General features: G+C 37.5%; 1 protein-coding gene and 1 long non-coding RNA gene across 2 annotated transcripts in view; one reads left to right on the forward strand and one right to left on the reverse strand.

Annotated features, from left to right (window-relative positions):
- The window catches only part of LOC149943787 (uncharacterized), a 413,771-nt gene that overhangs the window by 252,076 nt on the left and 138,086 nt on the right, over positions 1-23,609 (forward strand). The gene's annotated exons all lie outside the window — the stretch shown is intronic.
- The window catches only part of LOC149943794 (DNA (cytosine-5)-methyltransferase 3A-like), a 59,392-nt gene that overhangs the window by 464 nt on the left and 35,319 nt on the right, over positions 1-23,609 (reverse strand). The window contains exons 16-18 of the mRNA XM_090175089.1: positions 13,492-13,567; positions 5,813-5,967; positions 4,107-4,183 (exon numbers count right to left, since the gene is read on the reverse strand). Of these exons, the coding sequence (XP_090031215.1) occupies positions 4,107-4,183; positions 5,813-5,967; positions 13,492-13,567 (308 nt within the window). The remainder of the gene's footprint in view (positions 1-4,106; positions 4,184-5,812; positions 5,968-13,491; positions 13,568-23,609) is intronic.

Below are 23,609 nucleotides of genomic sequence, written 5' to 3' on the forward strand. Positions count from 1 at the left end.
TATTTAACAAAATTGTATCCTAAATATTGTGATCAATATTTTGTCTCTATTTTGGCTCGACAATGTAAACCATATCAAAAAGTGCATCATATTTAACATTTCTATTGAGACATTTTTTACAAATGTTATTTATAATTACTTTTATCAACTTAAATGTGTATTATGCTGTTTTCTTGTTAAGTACAAAATATTTCATAATGACAATACATAAATATTCGAATAGTGTGAAATAAATTTTGAAAAGTAATGGTCATACTCTAGGTGTATGTTACAATCTAGGTATTGTAAATCACACCGCATCTATTTTCAGCATGAGCTAGGTGTTCTATATAATGTGAGTAAATTTTAGCATTTAAACACAATGTATTATACAAGCAATCCCAAACGTTCAGGGAGGCTGCCTTTGATGGAATCAAGCCTGTTGAACAATGCAGTTTGCTCACTAAAGGTTTCGCATTCCATGATAACGTGTTGGATATAATTACGATCGATCCCGCAGCAAGTGCAAGAGCCATCTCGCGAGAAAAAGGAGAGAGCCCGAGTGACAGTTGGAGTAAGTACGGCTCCATTTGTAATCTATGGGAACAGCAATGAGGTCACTCTTGGGTTAGTGTTCTGCGTCACATCATTTGAATTTGTATATTAAATTAAAAAATTTAGTCCTATTTGGCTTTTGTTTGTTTCTTTTTGGAAATGGACCATAAAGTTCTTAAAGCCAAATTAATTAATCTTGGCGTCTCTTTCAACAAACGTCGAACAGGCATCCTGTACGCTCTCCATATATCGTATAATGGGCTCCTTTTAGCAGAAAGGCCTGGTTTCCCAAGACGTAATCAATCACGGTTGATATACTATTGAAGTTTTTAATCTCAATAAACAGCAGAGTGATGAAATGACTCGAACAATAAATAAAATATGAAAGTAATTAATTTATAAAAACCATAATCTCCTGCTAAACCAGGAAACCAGGAGTCCATGACGCGTCTCTCAGAATTGAACTAGACATCCAACGAGTTCTACTTTGTACGCCTTCTTTCCAAATTTCTTTCTCCACCTTTGGAATATGTACGTAACATTCTTTTCCAAAGATTTTGAGATGCTTGATGGACGGATTCGGCTTCCCAGTCCATAGCTCGTATGGTGCCGTGCGGTTTAGGATGTACGTTGTGTTATTCACCGCTTCAGCCAATTACTTCGGTGGGAGATCTTGATTGGCATGCAACATCGCGAAACCTTTTATGTGCCAGACATTGTGAATGACATCTCGCCGTCTTTGCTTCCCGACGCGGGATAGTACGGCCAGGTCGCCTTCTCCATCTGCAGTCATCACAGCTCTATATCCAACCTGGACATTCGCTAGCGTATCAAAATTCTAGAACCTTAAGTACTTCGTCACATCGTTGGTGATATGCTGTGTCGCCCCGGAGTCAAAATACCAAGCATTTTCCGACGTTGAGCGGGCAACCAATCCATTTGCCGCAAAGTGACCACCGTCACTGATGCTGCTGCTTTTTCTGCTGCATTCTCCGTCATCTTCATTCTTCGATGCCTTCTTTGGGCTCAGACAGTCTTAGAGCAATTGAAGCATTTTGGACCGTTGCGTCGGTTCCTCCTTTTATTGTCCCTCTCGGTGGCCGACGTCTTTGGTACGTTGTTTAGTAAATAGTCCGGATGACTCTTCAATGGCGTTGCCATCTCGGGTAGCACGACCGATCAGCAGTCTCTCCAGTTCAGTGACCGTCAGCCTATCTTCGGCTAGGGTGTCCCACGGCATTCCCAACTCCCGAAACTCATCTTGAGGCAGCGATTCAAATATACAAGATATGAGGATCGACTCATCGAAGGATACATCTTTTACTTTCTTTGCATCGTAAGTATATCGGACCACAACGCCTGCATGGACTTTAGATACGAGGCCATATCGAGCTCTGGGTCCTTTGTAGTACGCATCAGCTGGGTTAAGAGTTTCCGTAGCCTGTTTGACGATTTCTGCTCAAATATGTCGAGCAATTTATCCCACATCTCCTTAGGCTCCTCACAGTTCGAGATCATGTTGCGGACCTTGTTGGTCAGCGTTGACCAGATGAGTGTTCGGGCAACACTGAAATCTACGTGAAACTTCTTCTTGCTGGAGCATATGAGATCATTGCCGATTCTGCTGCAGTTGCAGACGATCCTTTAATGGGTCAGGGTGTGCCATAACTGGTGGCTTTACCGGAGAGTCGGGGTCCGGCTCTTGTAACCCATAAAGGCGGTGGCGCTCTGGGAGATGTTAGCTCTGATCAAATGGTCCTATCTCCACCTCCGACTTCGGTCAGGTAGCAGCTGGAAACTGAGCTTCGTTTCAGGCTAATGGAGAGGGTCCAGGCAAACTGGCCGCCTCGGCGGATTGGGTAGCTTGCTGTGGGGCGGCGGGCCTCCGTATGAGGGCACGGTGGTCCTGTTCCCGGCCTTTTGGAGCCCACCGGGACATACGATGCCAGCTGGGCCGGGTTATGTGGACCGCTCTGTTCCCGTCGTTCTCCGTTAGGAGCTCTCTCTTTACCTACGTAGGTAGGGTGTCGGCTGGAGTTGCTTTAGCATCCACTCTCTATCTCACAGCTGTGCGCGAAATGGAACTTGTTCACCCCATTGCTTCGCCTTTTGTCTGGACGAGTGGCTTGGGTCGAGGGTGTGACCATCAGTAGTAGGGTACTACTACCCATGCAGGATTTCTCACCTGTCCGGGCTTGTGGACACTGGCGTAGGGCATTCTGATGAGACCACCGGTGTAGTGGGCTTTTTGATTCGCTTGGAGCACCGGTATATAAATTCTGACCACATGCAGTTGCAGACGGTTCTGTCGGTGCAACGCATTCGCTAGTGACTATGTCGAAGACATCTCGGGTCGTGAGCATGTCGACGATTTGTCGTTTCCAAATTCTCCAGTTTACTGACCCAATCAACTTCTCGAAGTAAACTGCTTAAGTCAGTTGCAGGCGAGTATATATAATACACAATAAAAAACAAAGCAGATTCTTATCAGACATATTCTTGAGAAAAAACATCGTAACATGGATGATTTTTTTTATAAACAGAAAAGTCTTTAATCGTTATCTTCAACAGATACCTTGTCCCTAATGAGTTTATATACCTTCGCATACCTCGGTATTTAAGTTAATTATTTGGAGGTTCTGAGAGACCGAACAATCTTGTAGAAGAGCACCGGCCGTTTTATTTCGTTGGTCCAGCTCCCAGATATACGCGTTAAAATCTCCAAACAAGCACATTGGCTTTTGTCCATCATGATTCAGGAGAGTAATATTGCAAGTAAGACAATCAAGGATGTTTCTATTCATTGGGTTGCCTCTCTATTCGTAGCTAAGTATACTGCTATCACAACTCCAATGGTGTAAATGCTAAACAAAATGAGAGAAAACTTAACAGGTAACTACAACAAAGATCAGTAATGAGGTGCCAGTACATAATATCGTAAATACTAATGCCAAAGCTATATGCCGCACAATTCCATCTTTGTATTACATGCGACAGAACTTGATTATTCTCATTAATAACTCACTTCATTATTTTTATTCAAATTAAATTTAACTGGTCAAATTAATTTCAGAGAACAATACTTTGTGACTTGTAAAACTAACCGCTTTATATTTTAGAAATTGTTGAGTTTGAAGCAATGTGGAGTGGTGGAGTTGATGAGATAAGGTAGTTTTTGTTATGGATAGAATCAGTCAGAATGTTGGATTGGAAAGATTGGTTTTATAGTGTCGATATCAAAATAATGAATAAAACAAAACAAAAATTGGTTTTTGTGAAGAATAAAATTTTATATACTGTTAACATTTTTGATAAACTTCATTTTATTTCAATTTGAGGCATTTGCAGTGTGTGCAAGTTGTTAAAAGAATACAAACTCGGAAAAAAAGATATATGGACTTAGAAATAAACCTTTATTGCTACTATCGAAGGCTAGACAACCCTTGTACATGTAAGCTTTTCACTATTTGCGAAGTTGATTTCTAGCAAAGCCATTCTTTCATGGGCAAGCTGATGCAAATGTAAATTGTGGAATAATACGGCAGAATTTTATAAAAAAAAGAATAACTTACATATGTAAGGCCGGTATATTTCCCCAAAAATAAAGTTGAGGTGATATTTGCATTGAATCGCTTAAAACAGGTTCTGCCTGGAAGAATTTTGAGAAATATAGGGAAACACCACAAAAATATTATAGCCCGATATACTTATTAAAATATTTTTTTTTAACTTCATTAAAAGAAAAATTATATTTCCCTATTGTGAGTTAAATTAACTACAGGTAAATCAATTTAAATTAAGAAATTTGGCTTTAAGAACTTTATGGTCCATTTCCAAAAAGAAACAAACAAAAGCCAAATAGGACTAAATTTTTTAATTTAATATACAAATTCAAATGATGTGACGTAGAACACTAACCCAAGAGTGACCTCATTGCTGTTCCCATAGCTTTCATCATTGCCCCCAGTCGTGATGCGACTACACAATGCCTAAGCTTCATCATTAACTTAAACTAAAATAATTTTTAAAGATTACATTAATCAAAACCAATCCCCAACTGAATCACTAGCTAGCCACTATGCCATAACCAGATCACTGAAAGGAGCTGTTACTCTAGCTTATCGTTAGAGTAGTAGAGTACCCTTAAATTAACTTCTCATTGCTATCTTTCACTACTGCCACATCTCACTCTATGAACCCTGCTTACATCTTCTTATATACAAGTTACAACTAAAGCATTCCACTGGCGACCAGGACAACTAATCCTGCTGCATTGTAGATATCAGACAAAAGCGTCAAAACATTAAGACTTGGCAAATGCAATAGCACGGAAAAAATACATGTTCATTTCTCAACAATTGTTTTACTACATTATTTGAAGAAATGTAAGTAGTTTCAGGTTTTAATCAATATTTTAAATAAAATAAGACTTTCAGGAAGGGTTTAGCCTTCCATTTTATAACCGTTGTTTATGGCTTCGAATTATTTTATTTTTAACCAATAAAATGTGTAAAATACTAAACCTATGATTGATATTTAAAAAAGGTCTGCTAGATAATTGAGATGCATATCGATCATAATAATTATTCCTAAGTTTAATTATGGATCCCTGAGCATGAAAATCTGGAAAGGAAATCTAGATAGATGTACATAATCTTTGAACTTCAAACAATATAGACGCCTAGCAGAATTCAGGAAACATTCCCTGATTTCACCTGCTAAATTGTCAATCATACATGAAAATAATCAAATGGCCAATGACCAATCCATAATTTTCTATCACTTTACGAAATACTTAAAGATGCCAGAGTTACTATTGTTAAATATTGTTATATTAAAGAAAAAGTAAAACTTGGGTCTATTTGAAAGATCATGTTTAAATATACTCAAAAATATCAGTCGTAAAATTGTATCTTTTTCTAATGACGATAAATTAATTTTTAAACGAGCGAAATTTACCCGCCAAGCGATCTGCCATTTTCTTTCGCCTTCCCTCCGCAGACCGCACGCGGAGCAAGCGCGCGCAGGGAACAGAGCGCTGTTAATCCCTGTTATAGCGCGAACAGCGCGTGATTTAAGTCCTAAAACGTCACCGCGAAACAAAATGGCAGCTTGCTGGGCGAGTAAATTTGGCTCGTTTAAAAATTAATTTATCGTCATTAAAAAAATATATAATTTTACGACTGATATTTTTGAGTATATTTAAACATGATCTTTCAAATAGACCCAAGTTTTACCCAACCTGGACTTTTCCTTAAAATAAAAACTTCATTCATACCTGTAAGAAATTATTGATAACTTCTTTAGATTCTTCAGTTATTGATGACAAAATTCCAAAAAGATAGAAAAGGGGGGTTTTTGTCTTGGAATGAATTAACTTTACATTTTTGAGAATTCTATAAAACTCAAAAAACGTTTGAGTAGCATGTTCATCTAAAAATAAAAAAAACATTTCAAATTAAACACTGTGAATTTATTAAAAAGGCCGATACGCGAAATTTCACCCAATAGGGAAAACTATAACAGATATTTAACCTACTTTAAATGGTTTTCATTACACTATCACCCTCTTTAGATTTATAGTTGAATCTAGAAGTATTCTAGACTAATGAGAGCACTAATTATTGGATCAGCAATGAAAGGAATGGTGCCATGTTTTCGGCTACAACCTGCTAGTCACAAAAAGTCTATTTATGGTCGGGCTTTGCTTTTAGTCGCTTTTGGGTCCTGGTCCAAATGACGACTCTAAAAGCCTTAAACGTTTTTGATCCCTTACATTCATTTTGGACCACTTGCCGACTCAAAAGAGACTTTATAATGTTTAGTATTAATATACAGGGTGTCTCAATTTGCTCGATCAGGCCATTTTTCTCAAAATGTATTTAGGCTAGGGTTTATTTGTTAGGTATGGAAGGCTTTGGTTATTAAATTTCAGAAAAATCGAACGATTTTGTGCCGTTTTGGATTTTTTTTCACCGGTAGGTGTCACGCAAAATGTTTCAATAGAAAAGTTGTAGGGCATAGTCGAAAGTGTAAAAATAATTTTGGTTCGGTTGAAAAAGACCTATTTTTCACTGAGTTTGGAGGTCGGGGGAACAAACAAGTTGTACTAGCAGGCAATAGCCTTTAACGAATTGTAGGTAATATGCATTTCAGTTATAAGATTTCGAAAAATAAACAAATAATAATTAGCCCAAGTGACAAATGTTTTTTAATGACTTCTACAAAATGTTTTAAAAAATGCCACCTTCTGATGCAATGCACAAATATGCACGATGTTGCATATTGCGAAATGCTCCCCGAACCATTTCTGGAGTCACCCGGCGACATGCTTCGATGATTCTTTGTCGTAAATCTTCAACGCTCGTCACAGGTGTTTGGTATACGTAGTCCTTTACGAATCCCCAAAGAAAAAAGTCGAGTGGTGTTAGATCAGGGGATCTTGCAGGCCAACGAACAGGACCAGTTCTTCCGATCCATCTTCCAGGAAACTCGTCGTTTAGATATGCAACCACGTCACGATATTGGTGAGGTGGCGCCCCATCTTGCTGGAACCAGATGCGTCTGTACTCGGCCAGAGGAATGTCGTCCAACACGTTGGATATTTCATTTTGAAGGAACTCCAAGTAGTTTTGACCGTTCAGACGATTTGGCAGGAAGAACGGGCCAATAATTCTGTCACCTAACAGACCAGCCCACACATTTAAGCGAAACTGCACTTGGTGGCGGTGAGGAAATCCCCAGTGTGGATTCTCGTAGTCCCATATATGTTGGTTTTGACGGTTGAAAGGCCCATCTCTTCCGAATGAACATTCGTCGGACATCAGTAGTTGATCGTGAAAATCCTGGTGTGCGTCAGCCATGAGGCAAAACCAATTGCAGAAGTCGAGTCGGCGCTATCTATCACCGTCATGCAGTCCTTGGTGAAGTGTCGCTCGATAAGGATGAAAATGGTGTCTTTTGAGTGTTCTCCAAACGTAGTTTCGATCCAACCCTAAGTCAAAGCTGGCAGTCCTGACGCTCGCTCGAGGATAGGCGACGAAGTAGGCAAGTATGGTGTTTTCCATGTCGATGTCCTGGAGACCACGACCACGAAACCTCGGATTGATATTACCCTAGTTGTCGAAGTCGCGGACCACTCTAAGAACCGTCGTATGACTTGGTCTGCAATTGGGAAATCTTCGTCTAAATAACTGACTTACTAGAGTAGCATTACGACGACCTTCTCCGTAAAATAATTCTAGCATATGAGCGCGCTGATCTCGAGTGTAAAGAGGCATACTGGACAACAATCGGCCAAGCTGAGATAATGTTTTAACTTTGAAATGTAAACGCTTTAAATACTACTCGGACAATTGATATTTCACGTTAAAAAACAACAAAAGAAAAATAAGCGTAATTTTTGGTCTACAAATCTTTGTTTGATGATCTTACTCGTAACCACGTCGAAATGGAAGACGCGGTCTTTGTCTACTTTGTCTAATTAGGTGTTGAACGTAATAATATTCTTTAACAATAACTTTTTGCAGATCTGATTATTAACTACATAGCTGAAAGCATAAGTTCCCTAAAATAAATGTACACTCTGTTAAATAAGTCTTCGGCCGTTGGGATTTTGGCGTTTTTTTTTGATTATCTGAAAAACTATGAATGATAGCAAGTTGAAATCAATTTTATTTTTAATATTTTACTAATATCTTTCTTACCTATGTCTTGATTCACGTGTAGCATTTCCATATCCGCCGGAAACGCCAAATGTCGTTTTTGACAACTTTTTTAATAAAAATGCTCGAGGCGACCGAGAAATAATATCTTATTGTTGAGGAAAAAAACAACTTTCGTCGTTTCATCAATAAGCATATAGTATATTGATTTATAACGAGTTGTTGGAACGTTGTGGTTATATGCCGGATTATTAATATTGATTAATTAATCATTTTAGAATTTTCCGAATGAGACCCGAATTTTCAATAGGCCATATCTTAGCAGCCGTTTGACGTAGCCGGAAAACAATGGCACTTTCTAAATATGAATCGACCCTTTAGAATCCAAAAATGCAGGTTTCGGGGGCGTAACATCATTATTAAAAACGTTGTCAAAAACGATATTTCACGTTTCCGACGAATATGGAAATGCTACACGTGAATCAAGACATAGGTATGAAAGATATTAGTAAAATATTAAAAATAAAATTGGTTTCAACTTGCTATAATTCATAGTTTTTCAGATAATCGCAAATAAGTGCGAAAATCCCAACGGCCGAAGACTTATTTAACAGAGTGTACATGTGTGTTGTGATTATGTACGATTGTTTACGTTAAAGGCTATTGCTTGCTAGTACAACTTGTTTTTCCCCCGACCTCCAAACTCAGTGAAAAATAGGTCTTTTTCAACCGAACCAAAATTATTTTTACACTTTCGACTATGCCCTACAACTTTTCTATTGAAACATTTTGCGTTACACCTACCGGTGAAAAAAAAATCCAAAACGGCACAAAATCGTTCGATTTTTCTGAAATTTAGTAACCAAAGCCTTCCATACCTAACAAATAAACCCTGCAAATTTCAGAACCCTAGCATAAATACATTTTGAGAAAAATGGCCTGATCGAGCAAATTGAGACACCCTGTATAAGAGTAACGAATTTCACATAGTAAATACGTAACAATCTTTTTATTATCCCCTGCAGCACATTTAAGTGGGCCCGATGTCGGACAAAGCCCTCAAATGGCTTGGCCGGCCGACCTTCAGTTTTACAGTGGAAATGTTCTAGGGGCGTTAGGGTCGACTCTCTACCGAATAATAATGTATTTGTTTCCTACTCCAAAACGACGTCGGGCCACAGTCGGTTCAATTTAAAAACGTGACTCTATAAAGACTAAAAATGTGATAGTTAAATATCATGTAATACACGAATTACAAATAAAACAGAACCGTTAATTTTCAACAGAGGGCTTTTTATTTCTAGTTCAAGTATCATATACATACAAGCATATATTTCCTACGATTACATGAAAAAATAAATTGATAAAGACAATGCCATCTCTGATTTTATTGATAAATTAAAACTTAAATATGCTCAAGATGTTTTTCTCCAAAACTATTTTTTTTTACTATTTTAAGGTATTAAACTATTATATATCGCTTGCGTTTATAAGCGTATAAAATATAGAAAGATATTTTTATCTTATAAAATATAGGAACATTATCTTATATCATCTTATTTTAAATGTTATGTTATTTTATGCAGGGTGTTTTGATTTGCTCTGACTGGGCATTTTTTCAGAAACTGCAAGAGATAGAGTTGCGAAATTGTCATGGTATTATTTCTAGTGGGGGATCGCTTTAAATCCTAAATTTCAAAAAAATCGGAAATAGTTTCGGGTTTTTGTAAAACATATTTTTTCACCGGTAGGTGCTAGAAAAAAAGTTTCAATGAGAAATTTATAGAGTGCTGTCAAAAATGGTCAAAGAAATTGGTTTCATTGGAAAAGAACACCTTTTCACGAAAATTGGAGCTGATGAAAAAAAAACAAGCGGTCCATAGGGGTCAATAGCCTTCGCATTTTTGTGAAGCCAATCGTAACGCGCATAGGATTAGTGCAAACCAATTTTTTTGAACATTTTCGACATCACTCTACAACTTTATCATTGAAACGTTTCTTCTAGCACCTAACGGTGAAAAAATATTTTTTACAAAAACCCTAAATTATTTCCGATTTTTCTGAAATTTAGGATTTAAAGCGATCCCACACTAGAAATAATACCCTGGAAATTTCGCAACTCTATCTCTTGCAGTTTCTGGAAAAAAAACCCAGTCAGAGCAATTCAAAACACCCTGTATTTTGCACTTAGCTCTGTCGATCAATTATATCTGTACAGTGCAGCATCGACTACTTCAGAGTCAAACTAGATTTTAGTTAAAAAAGTTGTTCTGTATTTTTAAATTTCTCAGAGATAAGTGCGAAATATAAAACAATATTACAACATTTAAAATATCGTGATATTTTATAAGGTAAAAATATCTTCTTTTATTTAAAACGTTTATAAACACAAGTGGTATTTAATACCTAAAAATTGTTAAAAAAGTCGCTCCATGGTCACCCCATGGGGTATAAAAAGCCAGCACTGACCGGGTCTGGGCATTCTCTCACCATTGTTCTCTCCTCCTATCTCGCCCGAGCTAGAACTAGCGAGATCTTGAAGCTCATATAGCCTACCTCGCTAACTCTCACGGGGAACTTAAAAGCTGAAAAAGCTCGGCATCAAGATATTCCGAGTTGGCAGTTGGGCGGTTTCCCGCCCAGATTGGGCTTCTTTGCGAAAGCTGTTGCGGGGGAAAAAGCATTGAACGGACGGCGTTTTTTTGGACTGGTTTCTGCAAGTTCGGCGAAATTATATTTGGCTAGGTTATGAAATGTTCAAGCTAAGTAGAAAATTGGGTGGGAAAAGTTGGTAATAGTCAAAAAATCCCCAATGGTCGAGAACGCTGAGCAACAATAAATTGTGAATCGATGAATCACCCTCTCTTTATAAATTCTTTTAGAGAATTTACCTCACCTGATAGGCTAAAGTGCCGTTGTAGTTCTAGATCATTCCTTTAAGTATCAGGTAACACTACAGTTTTCTTGGGCTGTATCGAAAAGAGAGCAATTTTTTTTGGGTGGGATTTAGGGCTAGTTTCCCAATTGGAGTGTGCGGGACTTTTAAACTTTATCTGGCAACTATCACTGATAATCTACTTTTATCAGGAAAGGTCTTGACTTTTCACAGGTGTATTAGTCAATTTCCATCATCAAGTATCCAGCGTGCACCGTCGCGGTCTCCTAAATTTTATCGCGGTAATTTTACTTTAAAAAATATTTCATCAATACTCTATAAATAAGTTTCATCAATAAATAATTGTATTATTTGTATAGTATCAGAAGTAAATGAACCAAAGTTATCGAAATAGCGCTCAGAATCGGAGGGCGTTTTCCTTATGAAAATGATGAGAAAATCGAGTCAAATAAAAGATAATTTCCATCCTAGTCTTTTGACGCGATAAATTGCACTTCGGAATTTGTGTGTTTAAAAAATATTTTCATAAAAACAAAAACGTTTTTTGGGGCCTAGAAGCGCGTAAAATTTCAAATTCGAGGTCAAAACGTAACTTCATAAGGAAAACGCCTCCAACATGGGGAGTGTAGCAGTCTGATAACTTTCTTTTGATATTATCTATAAAACTGCTCATTTACTGGTCTATTTTGACTCGGAAATACGCAATTTTATGCAGTCGGCCGGACGACGTTTCGGAGTTGGTTCACCAACACATTTATAGTCGGTATAGAGTCACGTTTTGGAATAGGAAAAAGGTACATTTTTAGTCGGCCGACCCTAACTGAACTTCCCTAGGACATTTCGACAGTAAAACCGAAGGTCAGCCGGCCTAGCCATTTGAGGGCTCTGATCGATGTCGGCCCGACTTCATTGTGCTACAGGGGCACAACAGGGTGGGATAGACTTATTGCATGTGAAGGCTTATTTAAAAATTGAACAATAGGACCTTCCTTTGATTCTAATATATCAAGTTAATTATATAGCTAGCCAACAAAATTTTACATTGAGAAAAATATTAATGACTAGTAATAGTAGTTAGAGAAATTCCCTTCAATTAGGAGAAACTAGCTAGAATTTTTTAAGTGTAGGTCATTATAGACATTTATAAAATTACAACTTTTTCATTTTAAAAGGAACTTTCTGCACTCAAAAAGTAACTTTAAATATATACCTTTTTTAAGTTGGTGTCATTGTTTTATAACATGTTACAAACTGTTTTTAAAGTATCTAGTGTTTCCAAAGTGGTATTTAAGAAGTAAATTGTAAGGCAAATAATAAAAGGCCAAAAGTGGTAAATATGGTGCATGCACGTTTCTATATAAGAGTTCCCATAGACTTGCATATTAAAAACTACAACTTCAAATATCCAGGACCATATAGTTGAAATTTAAAACTTAAGAATATATGAGGACACAAGTCTTGTGTAGGCCTAGATAGGGCCAAAATTTCATTAAATTTGGTTAACCTTTACTATGCATAAGGTGATAACTAACTAACTAATGAATGAATGAACATTTTATATTTTAATATACAGGGTTATCTCAAATATTTCAGTTTCAAATTCCCTGACGTTTCCCAAACCACTTTTATAAATTTTCCCTGGCCTTTTAAGAACAAAATTTATCATTTGGGAACTTTATATTTTACTTTTATCAGATTTTAATCTTTTAACTTCAGCTTTATTTAAGTGCAGGTGACTCTTAAGGTTATAGTTTAAACTGCCTGAATTTTATGAAATTATTGAGATTCCCTGACCGGGTGCCATTCCCTTTTATTAAAAAAGTTACACGAACATTAGGAAGTACTGCTACCCTGGCGCCCTCAAGAAGTGAAATGCTCTGGCTATTATATACCAACCGCTAAACTCTCATCACTCCTAAAAACTAAAAACCTTAATAAACTTATAGTATCATGACTGGATCTTTTTCTGTTTTTCTATTTTGTAAATTTGAATATATGTAAATTTGACGCTGTGCTGTGATGGACACTTATCATTAACTTCTATATCACATAAACTACTAAGAAAAATATTATTTCTAGTTCATTTGAACGCATTTATGTTTTTAAGAAATTATCAGAAATGTTTGGTAACTGTATCAATGATATCCACCTTTTTAAATTTAAGACCATCATGAATATTATTACAATTATTTGTAGTTTTCTTGTGGGTCTGGTAAGAATTTTAAATTTGCAAAACATTAAGACGCTCATAGTTGTCACGTGGTTACTTGCACATTTCTTGTGATGTTGTGCCTCGTGCTCTGTGACATGAAATATTATGGTGGCCATATCAGGGTGACAGTGCTTATGAAATATACCTAGAAGCAAGCACCTAATATTATAAAAGATATACTATACCTTTATGATTGTCAGTAGAAAAATTAATGCCAGACGATACATAAATTATCAAATCAACTGGACCAATCTTGGGAAGCTAAAAAATAAAGCTTTGTTACCCTTAATATTAAAGGTACACTTTTCCTAAATTTAAAATTATCAGCTAAAAAATTATTTTAACCTTTGTAATTTGAAAACTGTATTTATGACACTGGGTTTATGTTAAAATATTTATTAGTAAAGCAATGGCGCCCACCTGCCCTACTCTACAAGGGCAGTTCATAAATAACACAGACATAATCAGATTTGTAATTGTAACTAAATGTTACCTTGAAAAATCTAGTTTATTACAATGATATTTTATAATAGTAACATATGCCTTGTCATTTTATGGCCCGTAATAGCCTATCACGCGTTGGCAGACTTGACAGGAAAAAGGCAGTGGCAGGTAGAAAAGGCCAGAAGGAGTTAAAGTTGTATTTGGAGAGATTTTAGTCGGGGACGGGGATAATTTGCATTTGTAATTATTAAAAATAATTAAATTTTGAATGTAAATATTAATATGACAGAGGGAAGTCGGGGCTCAAGGACGAGCGTAGTTTTCTGTTCTTCGTGAGGGGGGAGCAAATCTGCCATAAGATACAGGGGGGTTTGGGACGACAGAGAAAGGAGAGTTTTTTAATTATTTTCGCGGGGGGAAAAGAGTACTCCGGGACAAAGATGGGCACTATCATATCTTTTTTGAATCTGATACTTTTTTTGATCGATTTAAGAATTTTTCTTTAAAATTCTATCAATTTTGATATGATTTTTAACACAAAAAATTCTAAACAAAGAAAAATTGATTTTGAAAGGTTTCAGAATGCCGTAAAAAAATTGATTGCTTTCTGATTCCGCATATTTATCGTTACGAAAATTTGATTTTAATGGGATAGGACACGTGTCGAAATCTATTGAAAAAAATTGAAATGATATTAATTTTTACAGGTCAAGTGAAATTTGATTTGAATGTGATAGAGGTCGCCATCTAACGCAAAAAATTGAAAAGAGATTGATTGTTGTAGGTTAGGTGAAACTTAATTTTTGATAGTTTCCAAAAACTAAGTTAAAATATTGATTTGAATTTAATATAATCTTCGGCTCTCGGTCAAAAAGTTGATTGCTAACCGTCTTTTTCATTTTCCTGCTTAGGTAAAAGGGGGTAGGGGTGAACTCTTTTTTTTATACGGCAGTTCGTCCATGTCTTTTGACGAGAGTCACGTGATTTCGCGTGCAATTAATTATTTTCGGCATGGGTAAAGCACGGCCAACTTTGAGGACGCACTGTTCGCACTTAAGCACGTCATCGAAGTTGGCCGTGGGTAAAGTAAAACTAAAACCAAAACCAAAACCGTAGTTTACATTATTCCGTTGGATTAGGGATTAAGGTTGTAAATTTTTATTTAAGGTATTCGGAGAAAAAGTGATTTTGATTTGATATATGAACTTAAATGACTTTAGTTAAAAATTGTTTGGAATTTAATAGAGGTACCTTGGAAAGATTTTTGAAAGGAACAAAATTGATCTGGTAGAAAGTACTCATTTGATTTTGATTTGATATATAGACTTAACCATTAGATAAAAATCGATAGGAGTTTGATAGTGGTGTTTACTCAAAATGTTTGAAAGGTAAAAATCTATAGGATAGAAAGTACTCATTTTTGATTTTCATTTGATATTTACACTTTTTGAGATATTGATAGAAAAATTTATCGTAATAGTGATAGTGGCGCTATATGAAAATTTTGAGAGGAAAGAAAATTGATAAAGAAAAGTTACTCATCTTTGATATTAAATTGATATTTAAATGTTGTGGTTTTTAAAAAAAAATTGATCGGGATAGTGATAGTGGCGCCATCTTAATGATTTTGAGAGGTAAAAAGATAGATAGGAAAAACAAGTGCCCATCTTTTCCCCGGGACAAGGGGGAGGAGTGCCTTACTGGGGTGGTTCGACTATGGGGAAAAGGGTACCACGGAAACTCTCGAATGGGAAAAAGGGGGAGGGGTGTTTTACTGGGGTGGTGTGGGACGAGTGTTTTTGAGTAATTTTCGTGGGGAAAAGGGTACAACGGTAATTAACGCATGGGAAAAAGGGGAAGGGGTGCCATAGTGGGGAAAAGGGTACTACGGTAATTCTCGCATGGGAAAAAGAGGAAGGGGAACGAGAGAGAAAGGCAAGTTTTAAGTTATTTTCGCCGGGGGAAAAAGGTAACACGGTATTTCTCGCATGTGAAAAAGGGGGAGGGGTGCTTTACTGGGGGGGGGGGGGGGGGGGGACAAGTGTTTTTGAGTAATTTATGTGGGGAAAATGGTAACACGGTAATTCTCGCATGGGAAAAAGGGGAAGGGGTGCCTTAGTGGGGAAAAGGGTAGTACGGAAATTCTCGCATGGGAAAAGGGGGGAGGGGGGCTTGCTACCCCGTGGTGGTTCTACTATAGATTTTTGGGACGAGAAAGATATGAGATTACCACGGAAATTATCTCATGGGAAAGGGGGTTCCACTATAGAATTTCGGGACGAGAAAGATACGCGTTTTTGACCAATACCAAAAATAACTTTATATGATTAATTTGTAGCAAAGATTTCCGCCTTTTAACCCCTCAACCGATTCTGCCAAATTCGTTTTTACCACAAGTAACATAATCTCTATTAGTATGACACTTGCCATTGTTTCAATGTTAAAACTTTTAGTCACTGTGTCTATCAAAATATTGTAAAAAAAAGCCATTCACTCGAGGAAAGGATGCTAAACCAGTAATTACAGTTTTCTACACCTATTTTATACTTTCATTGCTTCCATTATCGTCTCTTTTCCTATACAATATTAAATGTTGTTGAAACGCTCTGCGTTATCGGGGGAATGCCACAAGTGATATTTGACGTCTTTTAGTTTTTCCCAAATGGAATCGAAAATTGCAACCGGCTATAGCTCCTCAACCGTTGGTGGTAGAGCAATGACAGTGACACTTTCTAAATATGAATCGACCACCCTGAATCCGAAAATGCCGGTTTCAGGGGCGTAACTGCATTTTTAAAAAAGTTGTCAGAAACGACATCTGGCGTTACCGCCGAAACTATTGTCGCTCTGAAAAACCGACAACTCCACGTGAAAGGAAACAAAAAAAGATTAAAAATTGTTTCTGGTGTCATTTTTCTATCGTTTACACGTTTCGAGAAAATTTAAGAAAAATGCAAAAACTCCCTTTGTCGAAGACTTTTGTAACAGACTGTACACCTTGTCCTTGACGGAGCCCCAAAGAAAGAAATTCAATGGAGCCAGATCGGTCGACCTTGCTGGCCAGTGTACAGGACCGTTTCTCCCTGTTCATCGTTGTGGAAATTCTTTGTTTAGGTAATCTCTCACGGCTATGTGGTAATGAGACGGGGCACCATCTTGCTTAAACCACAGTCTTGCTCGTTGCGCCAACGGCAGTTCGTCAAGTTGTTGTTCTAGCTCATTTCTCAAGAAATCTTAATAACTCTGGCCATTTAGATTTTGCGGTAAGAATACTGGACCAATTAACCGGTCTCCAACAAGACCAATCCAAACATTCAAGCGCCCAAATTGAAATTGGTGACGGTGTTCATATCCCCAGTGTGGATTTGTGTCTTCCCAAACATGATTATTTTGGTGATTGTAAGGGCCGTCTCTTGCAAACGAGGATTCATCCGAGAATAGCATGTTGCGGAGGAATTGTGGGTCGTCGTGCACGGAATTTAGCAGCCAGTTGCAAAAATCCAGCCGTTGTTGAGCGTCTCCATCTCGTAAACCGTGGTGAAGCGTTGCTCTGTAAGGATGGTACTTATGCCTATGTAAAATTTCCCAAATGCGAGTTTTACTGCAAGCCAAATTGCATTAAACACCAGATAAACAAATTTCTGACTTTCATAAAGTTACACTACTCTCCCAATGAAATTCAAAAAAAGTTATTTTAGCTTGCCCAACTTGTCACTTTTCAAAGTCGTATTTTGTCAGTGAAAAAGACGTCTATTTTTTCGCGCCAACGGCAATTGTACGTTTTCGGTTACGCTCTACAATTTTCTCATTGACAATTTTCTTATAGCACCTAGCGGTAGAAAATTTAAATTTTCAAAAAACGTGAAAATATTTTTAGATTTAGATGCAATTTTGGTAGAAAGTGTCCCCCGGCACGTATAATGTACAGTACAAATTTCAACGTTCTTAAAAACATAGGTTTTGAAAAAAATCACTTTTTCGAGCAAAAGGAACACCCTGTATATTTTTCCATTTGGCTGTGAATATCCTCTGAAACAGGCCCGTTATTATTTCCGAGGAGATAAAAGGCATTTAAAATGTCTTGGTCACTGCCAAGAAAAGCTTTAAAGTTTAATTTGAGTCCCTTCGTCACGAAACACCCAGTGCGGTCGCATCCTTTAAAAACGTACCAGCCAATCAACGCCTTGGATCGTTTCGGTCCTAGCCGAAAATAAATATCCGCTATTTTTATTTTCTCTTTATTTCTAATCATAGTTGTATTAGAGGGTATCATAAACGCAAAATTTAACCATGGTTAATTTAAACTAGTAAATAGTAAGTAATATACTATAGAAACAGATACTTCATGGTTTAAAATAAACTTTTATTAAAAAATAATATTGGGGAAGTTTTTCGAGCTCACTCGCTCCTTTTCAACTCTTCTATCTAAGGGTTGAAAAGGAGCGAGTGAATTAAAACTAATTGAAAAAGGCCAAATATTTATTTTAACATGTGTTTGAACCATTTCAATTGAAAAATCGTACTTGAAAAAATTTCCAAAGTAAAATTACAAATTTTACACACACAACCTGACTATATTGTTTTTGTCAGAATGTTGTGAAGTGCCGTCGTCGTCGTTGTTGTTGGCGTTCACATTTCCAACACCTTCCATATATTTTTAACGGTTTTCTAAGAATACTTAAAAGAGTTGCCACTATCTCCACAATCAAGTTTCGCTGGTTAAAAGTAGTTAGCGGCGACTTGCCAGCCCCTTCTATCCAACCCCCCTTTAACAATTAAAAAAAAACGCAGTCTTATAATTTTGGATAGAATGACTTCTAAATTCCGTTTCATTGTTAATCTATATTACTGTTATACCTCAACACTGTGTGCAAGTTTCAACCCTGTAAATTAAACGGGGGGCGCTACATCCCTCCTTTTCCGATTTTGAGCGTTGACTTACGCACTTTAATTATTACCGAACTGAGTAACATAAAAAATTTATTTTTTAAAATACGTATTTATCTTACTTTTAATACGAGCGGATAGCGACCCGACAAAGTCCTGAATGACGTCAATACTTTTTGGATAACGTAGGACTGATGACGAAAAAGATAAAGGTTGAAAGGCAAAACAGTAATAACTTTTTAAAATGAAATAACGGTTTACAGACATGTAAACCATGGATTAAACACTAAAGGATGTTCCACGAGCGAAAAAACGCAAAAATACTCTAACCTTGCCACCTAGCGGCGCGAGCCCGCAAACCGGAAATTGTTTTCTATCCAGGGGCAAACAAACGGGCGTGCAATGATACTTCGTTTATACTTACCAAAGATCTTTATTTTAGGATTTGAAGCTTTGCAGTTTCAACCTTTTCACTATTTACTATTTGTAATTTTATACGAAATTGAAGATTGATAAAAGAAGCGTGTTTTGATCCATGTAGTTATAATCTTTAACTAAAAGAGCAGACGAAAATCACGAAGTTCCAAAATTATTTAAAAACAATACCAGATGGCGCTACAAAATCATATCCGGTGCTCCTAGGGGAGTTAAGCGTGGGGGGAGGAAACACGTTACGACCGAGCCAACGCGAACTCGACATAGAAATCTTAGCTCGTCGAACATCCTTTAGTGTTTAATCCATGTGTAAACTATGTTTCGGCGCCGCGCACTCACTTCGCTCGAGCGGTGGGGGCCCCATACTAAAAAGACCTATGGGCCATCTATAACGCAACCTAGAGGGCAGCACCAAGCCTTACGCCTCAAGTATCGTCAACCCGATATTAATCATGCACTCAACAAAATCTGTGCATTGTGACTGACTACAACCTTCCATAAATGGAACAGCGACTGGCTCAATACTTGCCAGGGTAATCGAGATTAGAAAATCTACTCACGATTTAATCAATCTGATCGCGATTTAAACGAGATTTAATCATTTTAATCAGGATTTAATCATTTTAATTAGATTTAATCATTTTATTCAGATTTAATCAATTCTATCCGTCGAATCGAGATTTTAAAATTAAAACGAAAACTTAAGTACGGCAATTTATTATTAATTAATAATATTGATGGTTATATCGCAATTGAGTTTGATTTAAACGATTGAAGAACTAACTTATCACATTTTATTGAAAAAATGCGAAAACCTCACAGCTTTGTAAGTTTGTAACATGAGTTATCACAGCTTAGGAATTAATAATAATAATAATAATCAGCTAGGCTAATACCCAAGGCACCACCTTAGGCCTAAGTGATCAAGCGACTTTTGAATTAAAATACCATTGTAATGGGAACTTTCTTTTTTCATATTAAATTATTCTAATCCGCTCGTTCTAATCACGCACAATTATAATAATTCTGATTGTAGTTCTAATTTCTTATCGCGATTTAATCCTTTCAAAAAAGATTTAATCATTAAATTATGTTTAAATCAGATTTAAATATTCTAATCACGATTAAACGTGATTTAATCAACATAATTGTGATTAAATTGAATTTAAACAAAATAGTCACGATTAAATCCGATTTAATCTTTCGAGGGGTGCGTCGTTAATCAAGGAAGTGACCTGCCCCTCGGTTTGATGTCACAATAATTATTAAAATAGTATTTTAATATTAAACTTAGAGAAACCTCCTAGATAACCCCTTGGAAATTCATTTTAATATATGGAACGTAAAATCACAGTGCCGGGAAAATGATTTGGTTTTCTGGTCCAATGTAAAATGTAAATGTTACTTCTTTTATTTGAAGTTTAATAAAATATTTTTGGGTGTTTTTTGCATTATGAAAGTAATTGGTAAATTTACCGGTAAAACCACTCTGTAAATTTACCGGTAAAACCACTCTGTAAATTTACCGTAATTTTACAATTACTGGCCAGAAAAATAAATAAGTGTGACACTTACATATCGAAGCCGTGTATGGCTAGAAGTAACAAATAAGTGTGACACTTACATATCGAAGCCGTGTATGGCCAGAGGTAACAAATAAGTATCGAAGCCGTGTATGGCCAGAAGTAACAAATAAATGTTACACTTACATATCGAAGCCGTGTATGGCCAGAAATAACAGTGTGTCAGAATTTATAGCCCGGTGTACCTAGTAACAGAGACCATACCACCGGAGGCCTATCATAACAGTGCCCTACGCCAGCGTCCCCAAGCCCGGACAGGTGACAAATCCAGCATGGGTAGCAGTACCCTACTACTGATGGTCGCACCTTGGACGCAAGCCACTCAACCCAGCAGAAGGTGCAGCAATGGGTGGACCAATCCCCACTTCGCACACAGCAGTGGGATTAAGAGTGGATGCTATAGCAACTCCAGCCTACGTAGGTAAGGAGTCAAACCCTTTGGAGAGAGCTCCTAAAGGGGAACGACGAGCACACAGCAGCCCAAGTAACCCGGCACAGCTGGCACCGGAGATCCCGGTGGACCCCAAAAGGCCGGGAAACAGGACCGCCGTGCCCGCATATGGAGGCTCGTCGCCCCACAGCAGGCTACCCAATCCGCCGAGGCGGCCAGCTTGTCTGGACCCTCTCCGTTTCCAGCCCAAACCTGACCGAAGTCGGAGGTGGAGATAGGACCATTTGATCAGAGCTAACATCTCCCAGTGCGCCACCGCCCTTATGGGTTACAAGAGCCGGACTCTAACCCATTTAGGGCCGGCCAGAAATAACAAATAAGTGTGACACTTGTATATCGAAGCCGTGTATGGCCAGAAGTAACAAATAAGTGTGACACTTACACATCGAAGCCGTGTATGGCCAACGCTATTCGCGTGCGATTTGAGGTATAACTTTAAAACTTGATGTAGTTATTAGGATGGGCATTGTGGATATTTTACCAGACTTATTTTAATTTAACGAAGGCTTAGCATGTTTACACAGCCTTATAATTTTGGATCCGACTGACTTAAATTCCGTTTCGTTTTTATCTATATTACTGCTATACTTCTGCACTGTGTGCACGTTTCAGCTCTGTCAGGTAAACAGGGGGAGCAAAAGCCCCCTTTTCCTATTTGAACATTGATTTACATTTTCTTTGCAGTTTCTATTGGATTTGAAATAAGAGGCTTAAACTTTGAATATAGGTAAAGGTGGTTACGTTTGGCAATATGCTTATTATCACGCGCCAAGGCTTAAAGATCCTACACGAATTTTCTTCGTATTTTGGATTGGATTTGAGATACGGGGCTCAAACTTTTAATACAGTTAAGAAGCTGAAGTCTGACACTATGTTTAACCCTTTTGACACGCGCCATGACTTAGAGAAAAATTAATTTCACCTCATCGATGTGGAACTAATATTACCGCCTTGTTTTTATTAGTTTAGACATTTAGAAAACGATAATATTTGTTTTGGAAAAAATGAACCCCGAGTTTTTTAAAAACCCCGACTCGAATATTTCCAACCCCGACCCTATCGGGGACGGGGATGACAACCCGGGGATCCACGATTATCGGGGTCGGGGCCCCCGTACGATTCGGCGCACACCATGTTGTTTGGGGTAGTAGTGACTGCAATCAACGCAGTGAAAACTTGCGTAAGTATTTAGTTTAAACTACGCTTCAGATTCTTAATGGGATCAATGAATCAACTTATGTTACTAGTAATAGAAGAGAGGTCATTTATCGAACCATCTTTTCGCCACAAGTTGCTGGGACAATTTCATCTTTTAGTGCGGTCCTTTGAGCTTGGTTCATGTCCCCTCCAGGTCGGATACAAAGTCATAGGGGGTCCGGAACCGCGACGAGAGCCGCACCAAGAAAACGACCTTGCTCTTGTCACTTCCTCGAAAATTTATAAGGGGTCTCTAAATTTTTAAAATGGAGTGTAGCTACACTCCATGGTTGTAAGGGCCACAAAATAATTAGCCCACCTGGGAAAAAACCTTAGCGCCGCTACTGCTTCATATGTCTAGAGAGATTCTTCACACTGAACTAACTCAGCCCGCAGGAAATGCAGCAGTTTAGAATCTTCCATTACCCACGCTCCGACTGTATTAAGTAGCGATCTGTTATACCCTCTGCTAATATTTAACAACCCAAAATAAAGTATTTATTAAGACCATTCTAACTGTCACTTACTAATTGTCTTTTACCCGGCAACTAAGGGACTCCCCTCGACTTGGGGAAACCTCCCCCCTATAGGGGGCGTTGCTGATATTTTTGTCTGCTAAGAAACCAACCAATTCCGCCACATCCCCCCTCGTAATTACTTTCAGTTCAAGAAGAATTTAACAGGTACGATTTTTTTAAATACCTCCACTTGCAGTTGAATATACAGGGTGTCTCAATTTGCTCGATCAGGCAATGTTTCTCAAAATGTATTTATGCTAGGGTTCTGAAATTTTCAGGGTTTATTTGTTAGGTATGGAAGGCTTTGGTTACTAAACTTCAGAAAAATCGAACGATTTTGTGCCGTTTTGGGAATTTTTTTTCACCGGTAGGTGTCACGCAAAATGTTTCAATAGAAAGGTTGTAGGGCATAGTCGAAAGTGTAAAAATAATTTTGGTTCGGTTGAAAAAGACCTATTTTTCACTGAGTTTGGAGGTCGGGGGAAAAACAAGTTGTACTAGCAAGCAATAGCCTTTAACGTAAACAATCGTACATAATCACAACACACATGTACATTTATTTTAGGGAACTTATGCTTTCAGCTATGTAGTTAATAATCAGATCTGCAAAAAGTTATTGTTAAAGAAAATTACGAGTAAGATCATCAAACAAAGATTTGTAGACCAAAAATTACGTGAAATATCAATTGTCCGAGTAGTATTTAAAGCGTTTACATTTCAAAGTTAAAACATTATCTCAGCTTGGCCGATTGTTGTCCAGTATGCCTCTTTACACTCGAGATCAGCGC

This window comes from Leiobunum rupestre, chromosome 5, assembly GCF_980474605.1.
Source record: "Leiobunum rupestre chromosome 5, qqLeiRupe1.1.hap1, whole genome shotgun sequence".
Classification (NCBI taxonomy): domain Eukaryota; kingdom Metazoa; phylum Arthropoda; class Arachnida; order Opiliones; family Sclerosomatidae; genus Leiobunum; species Leiobunum rupestre.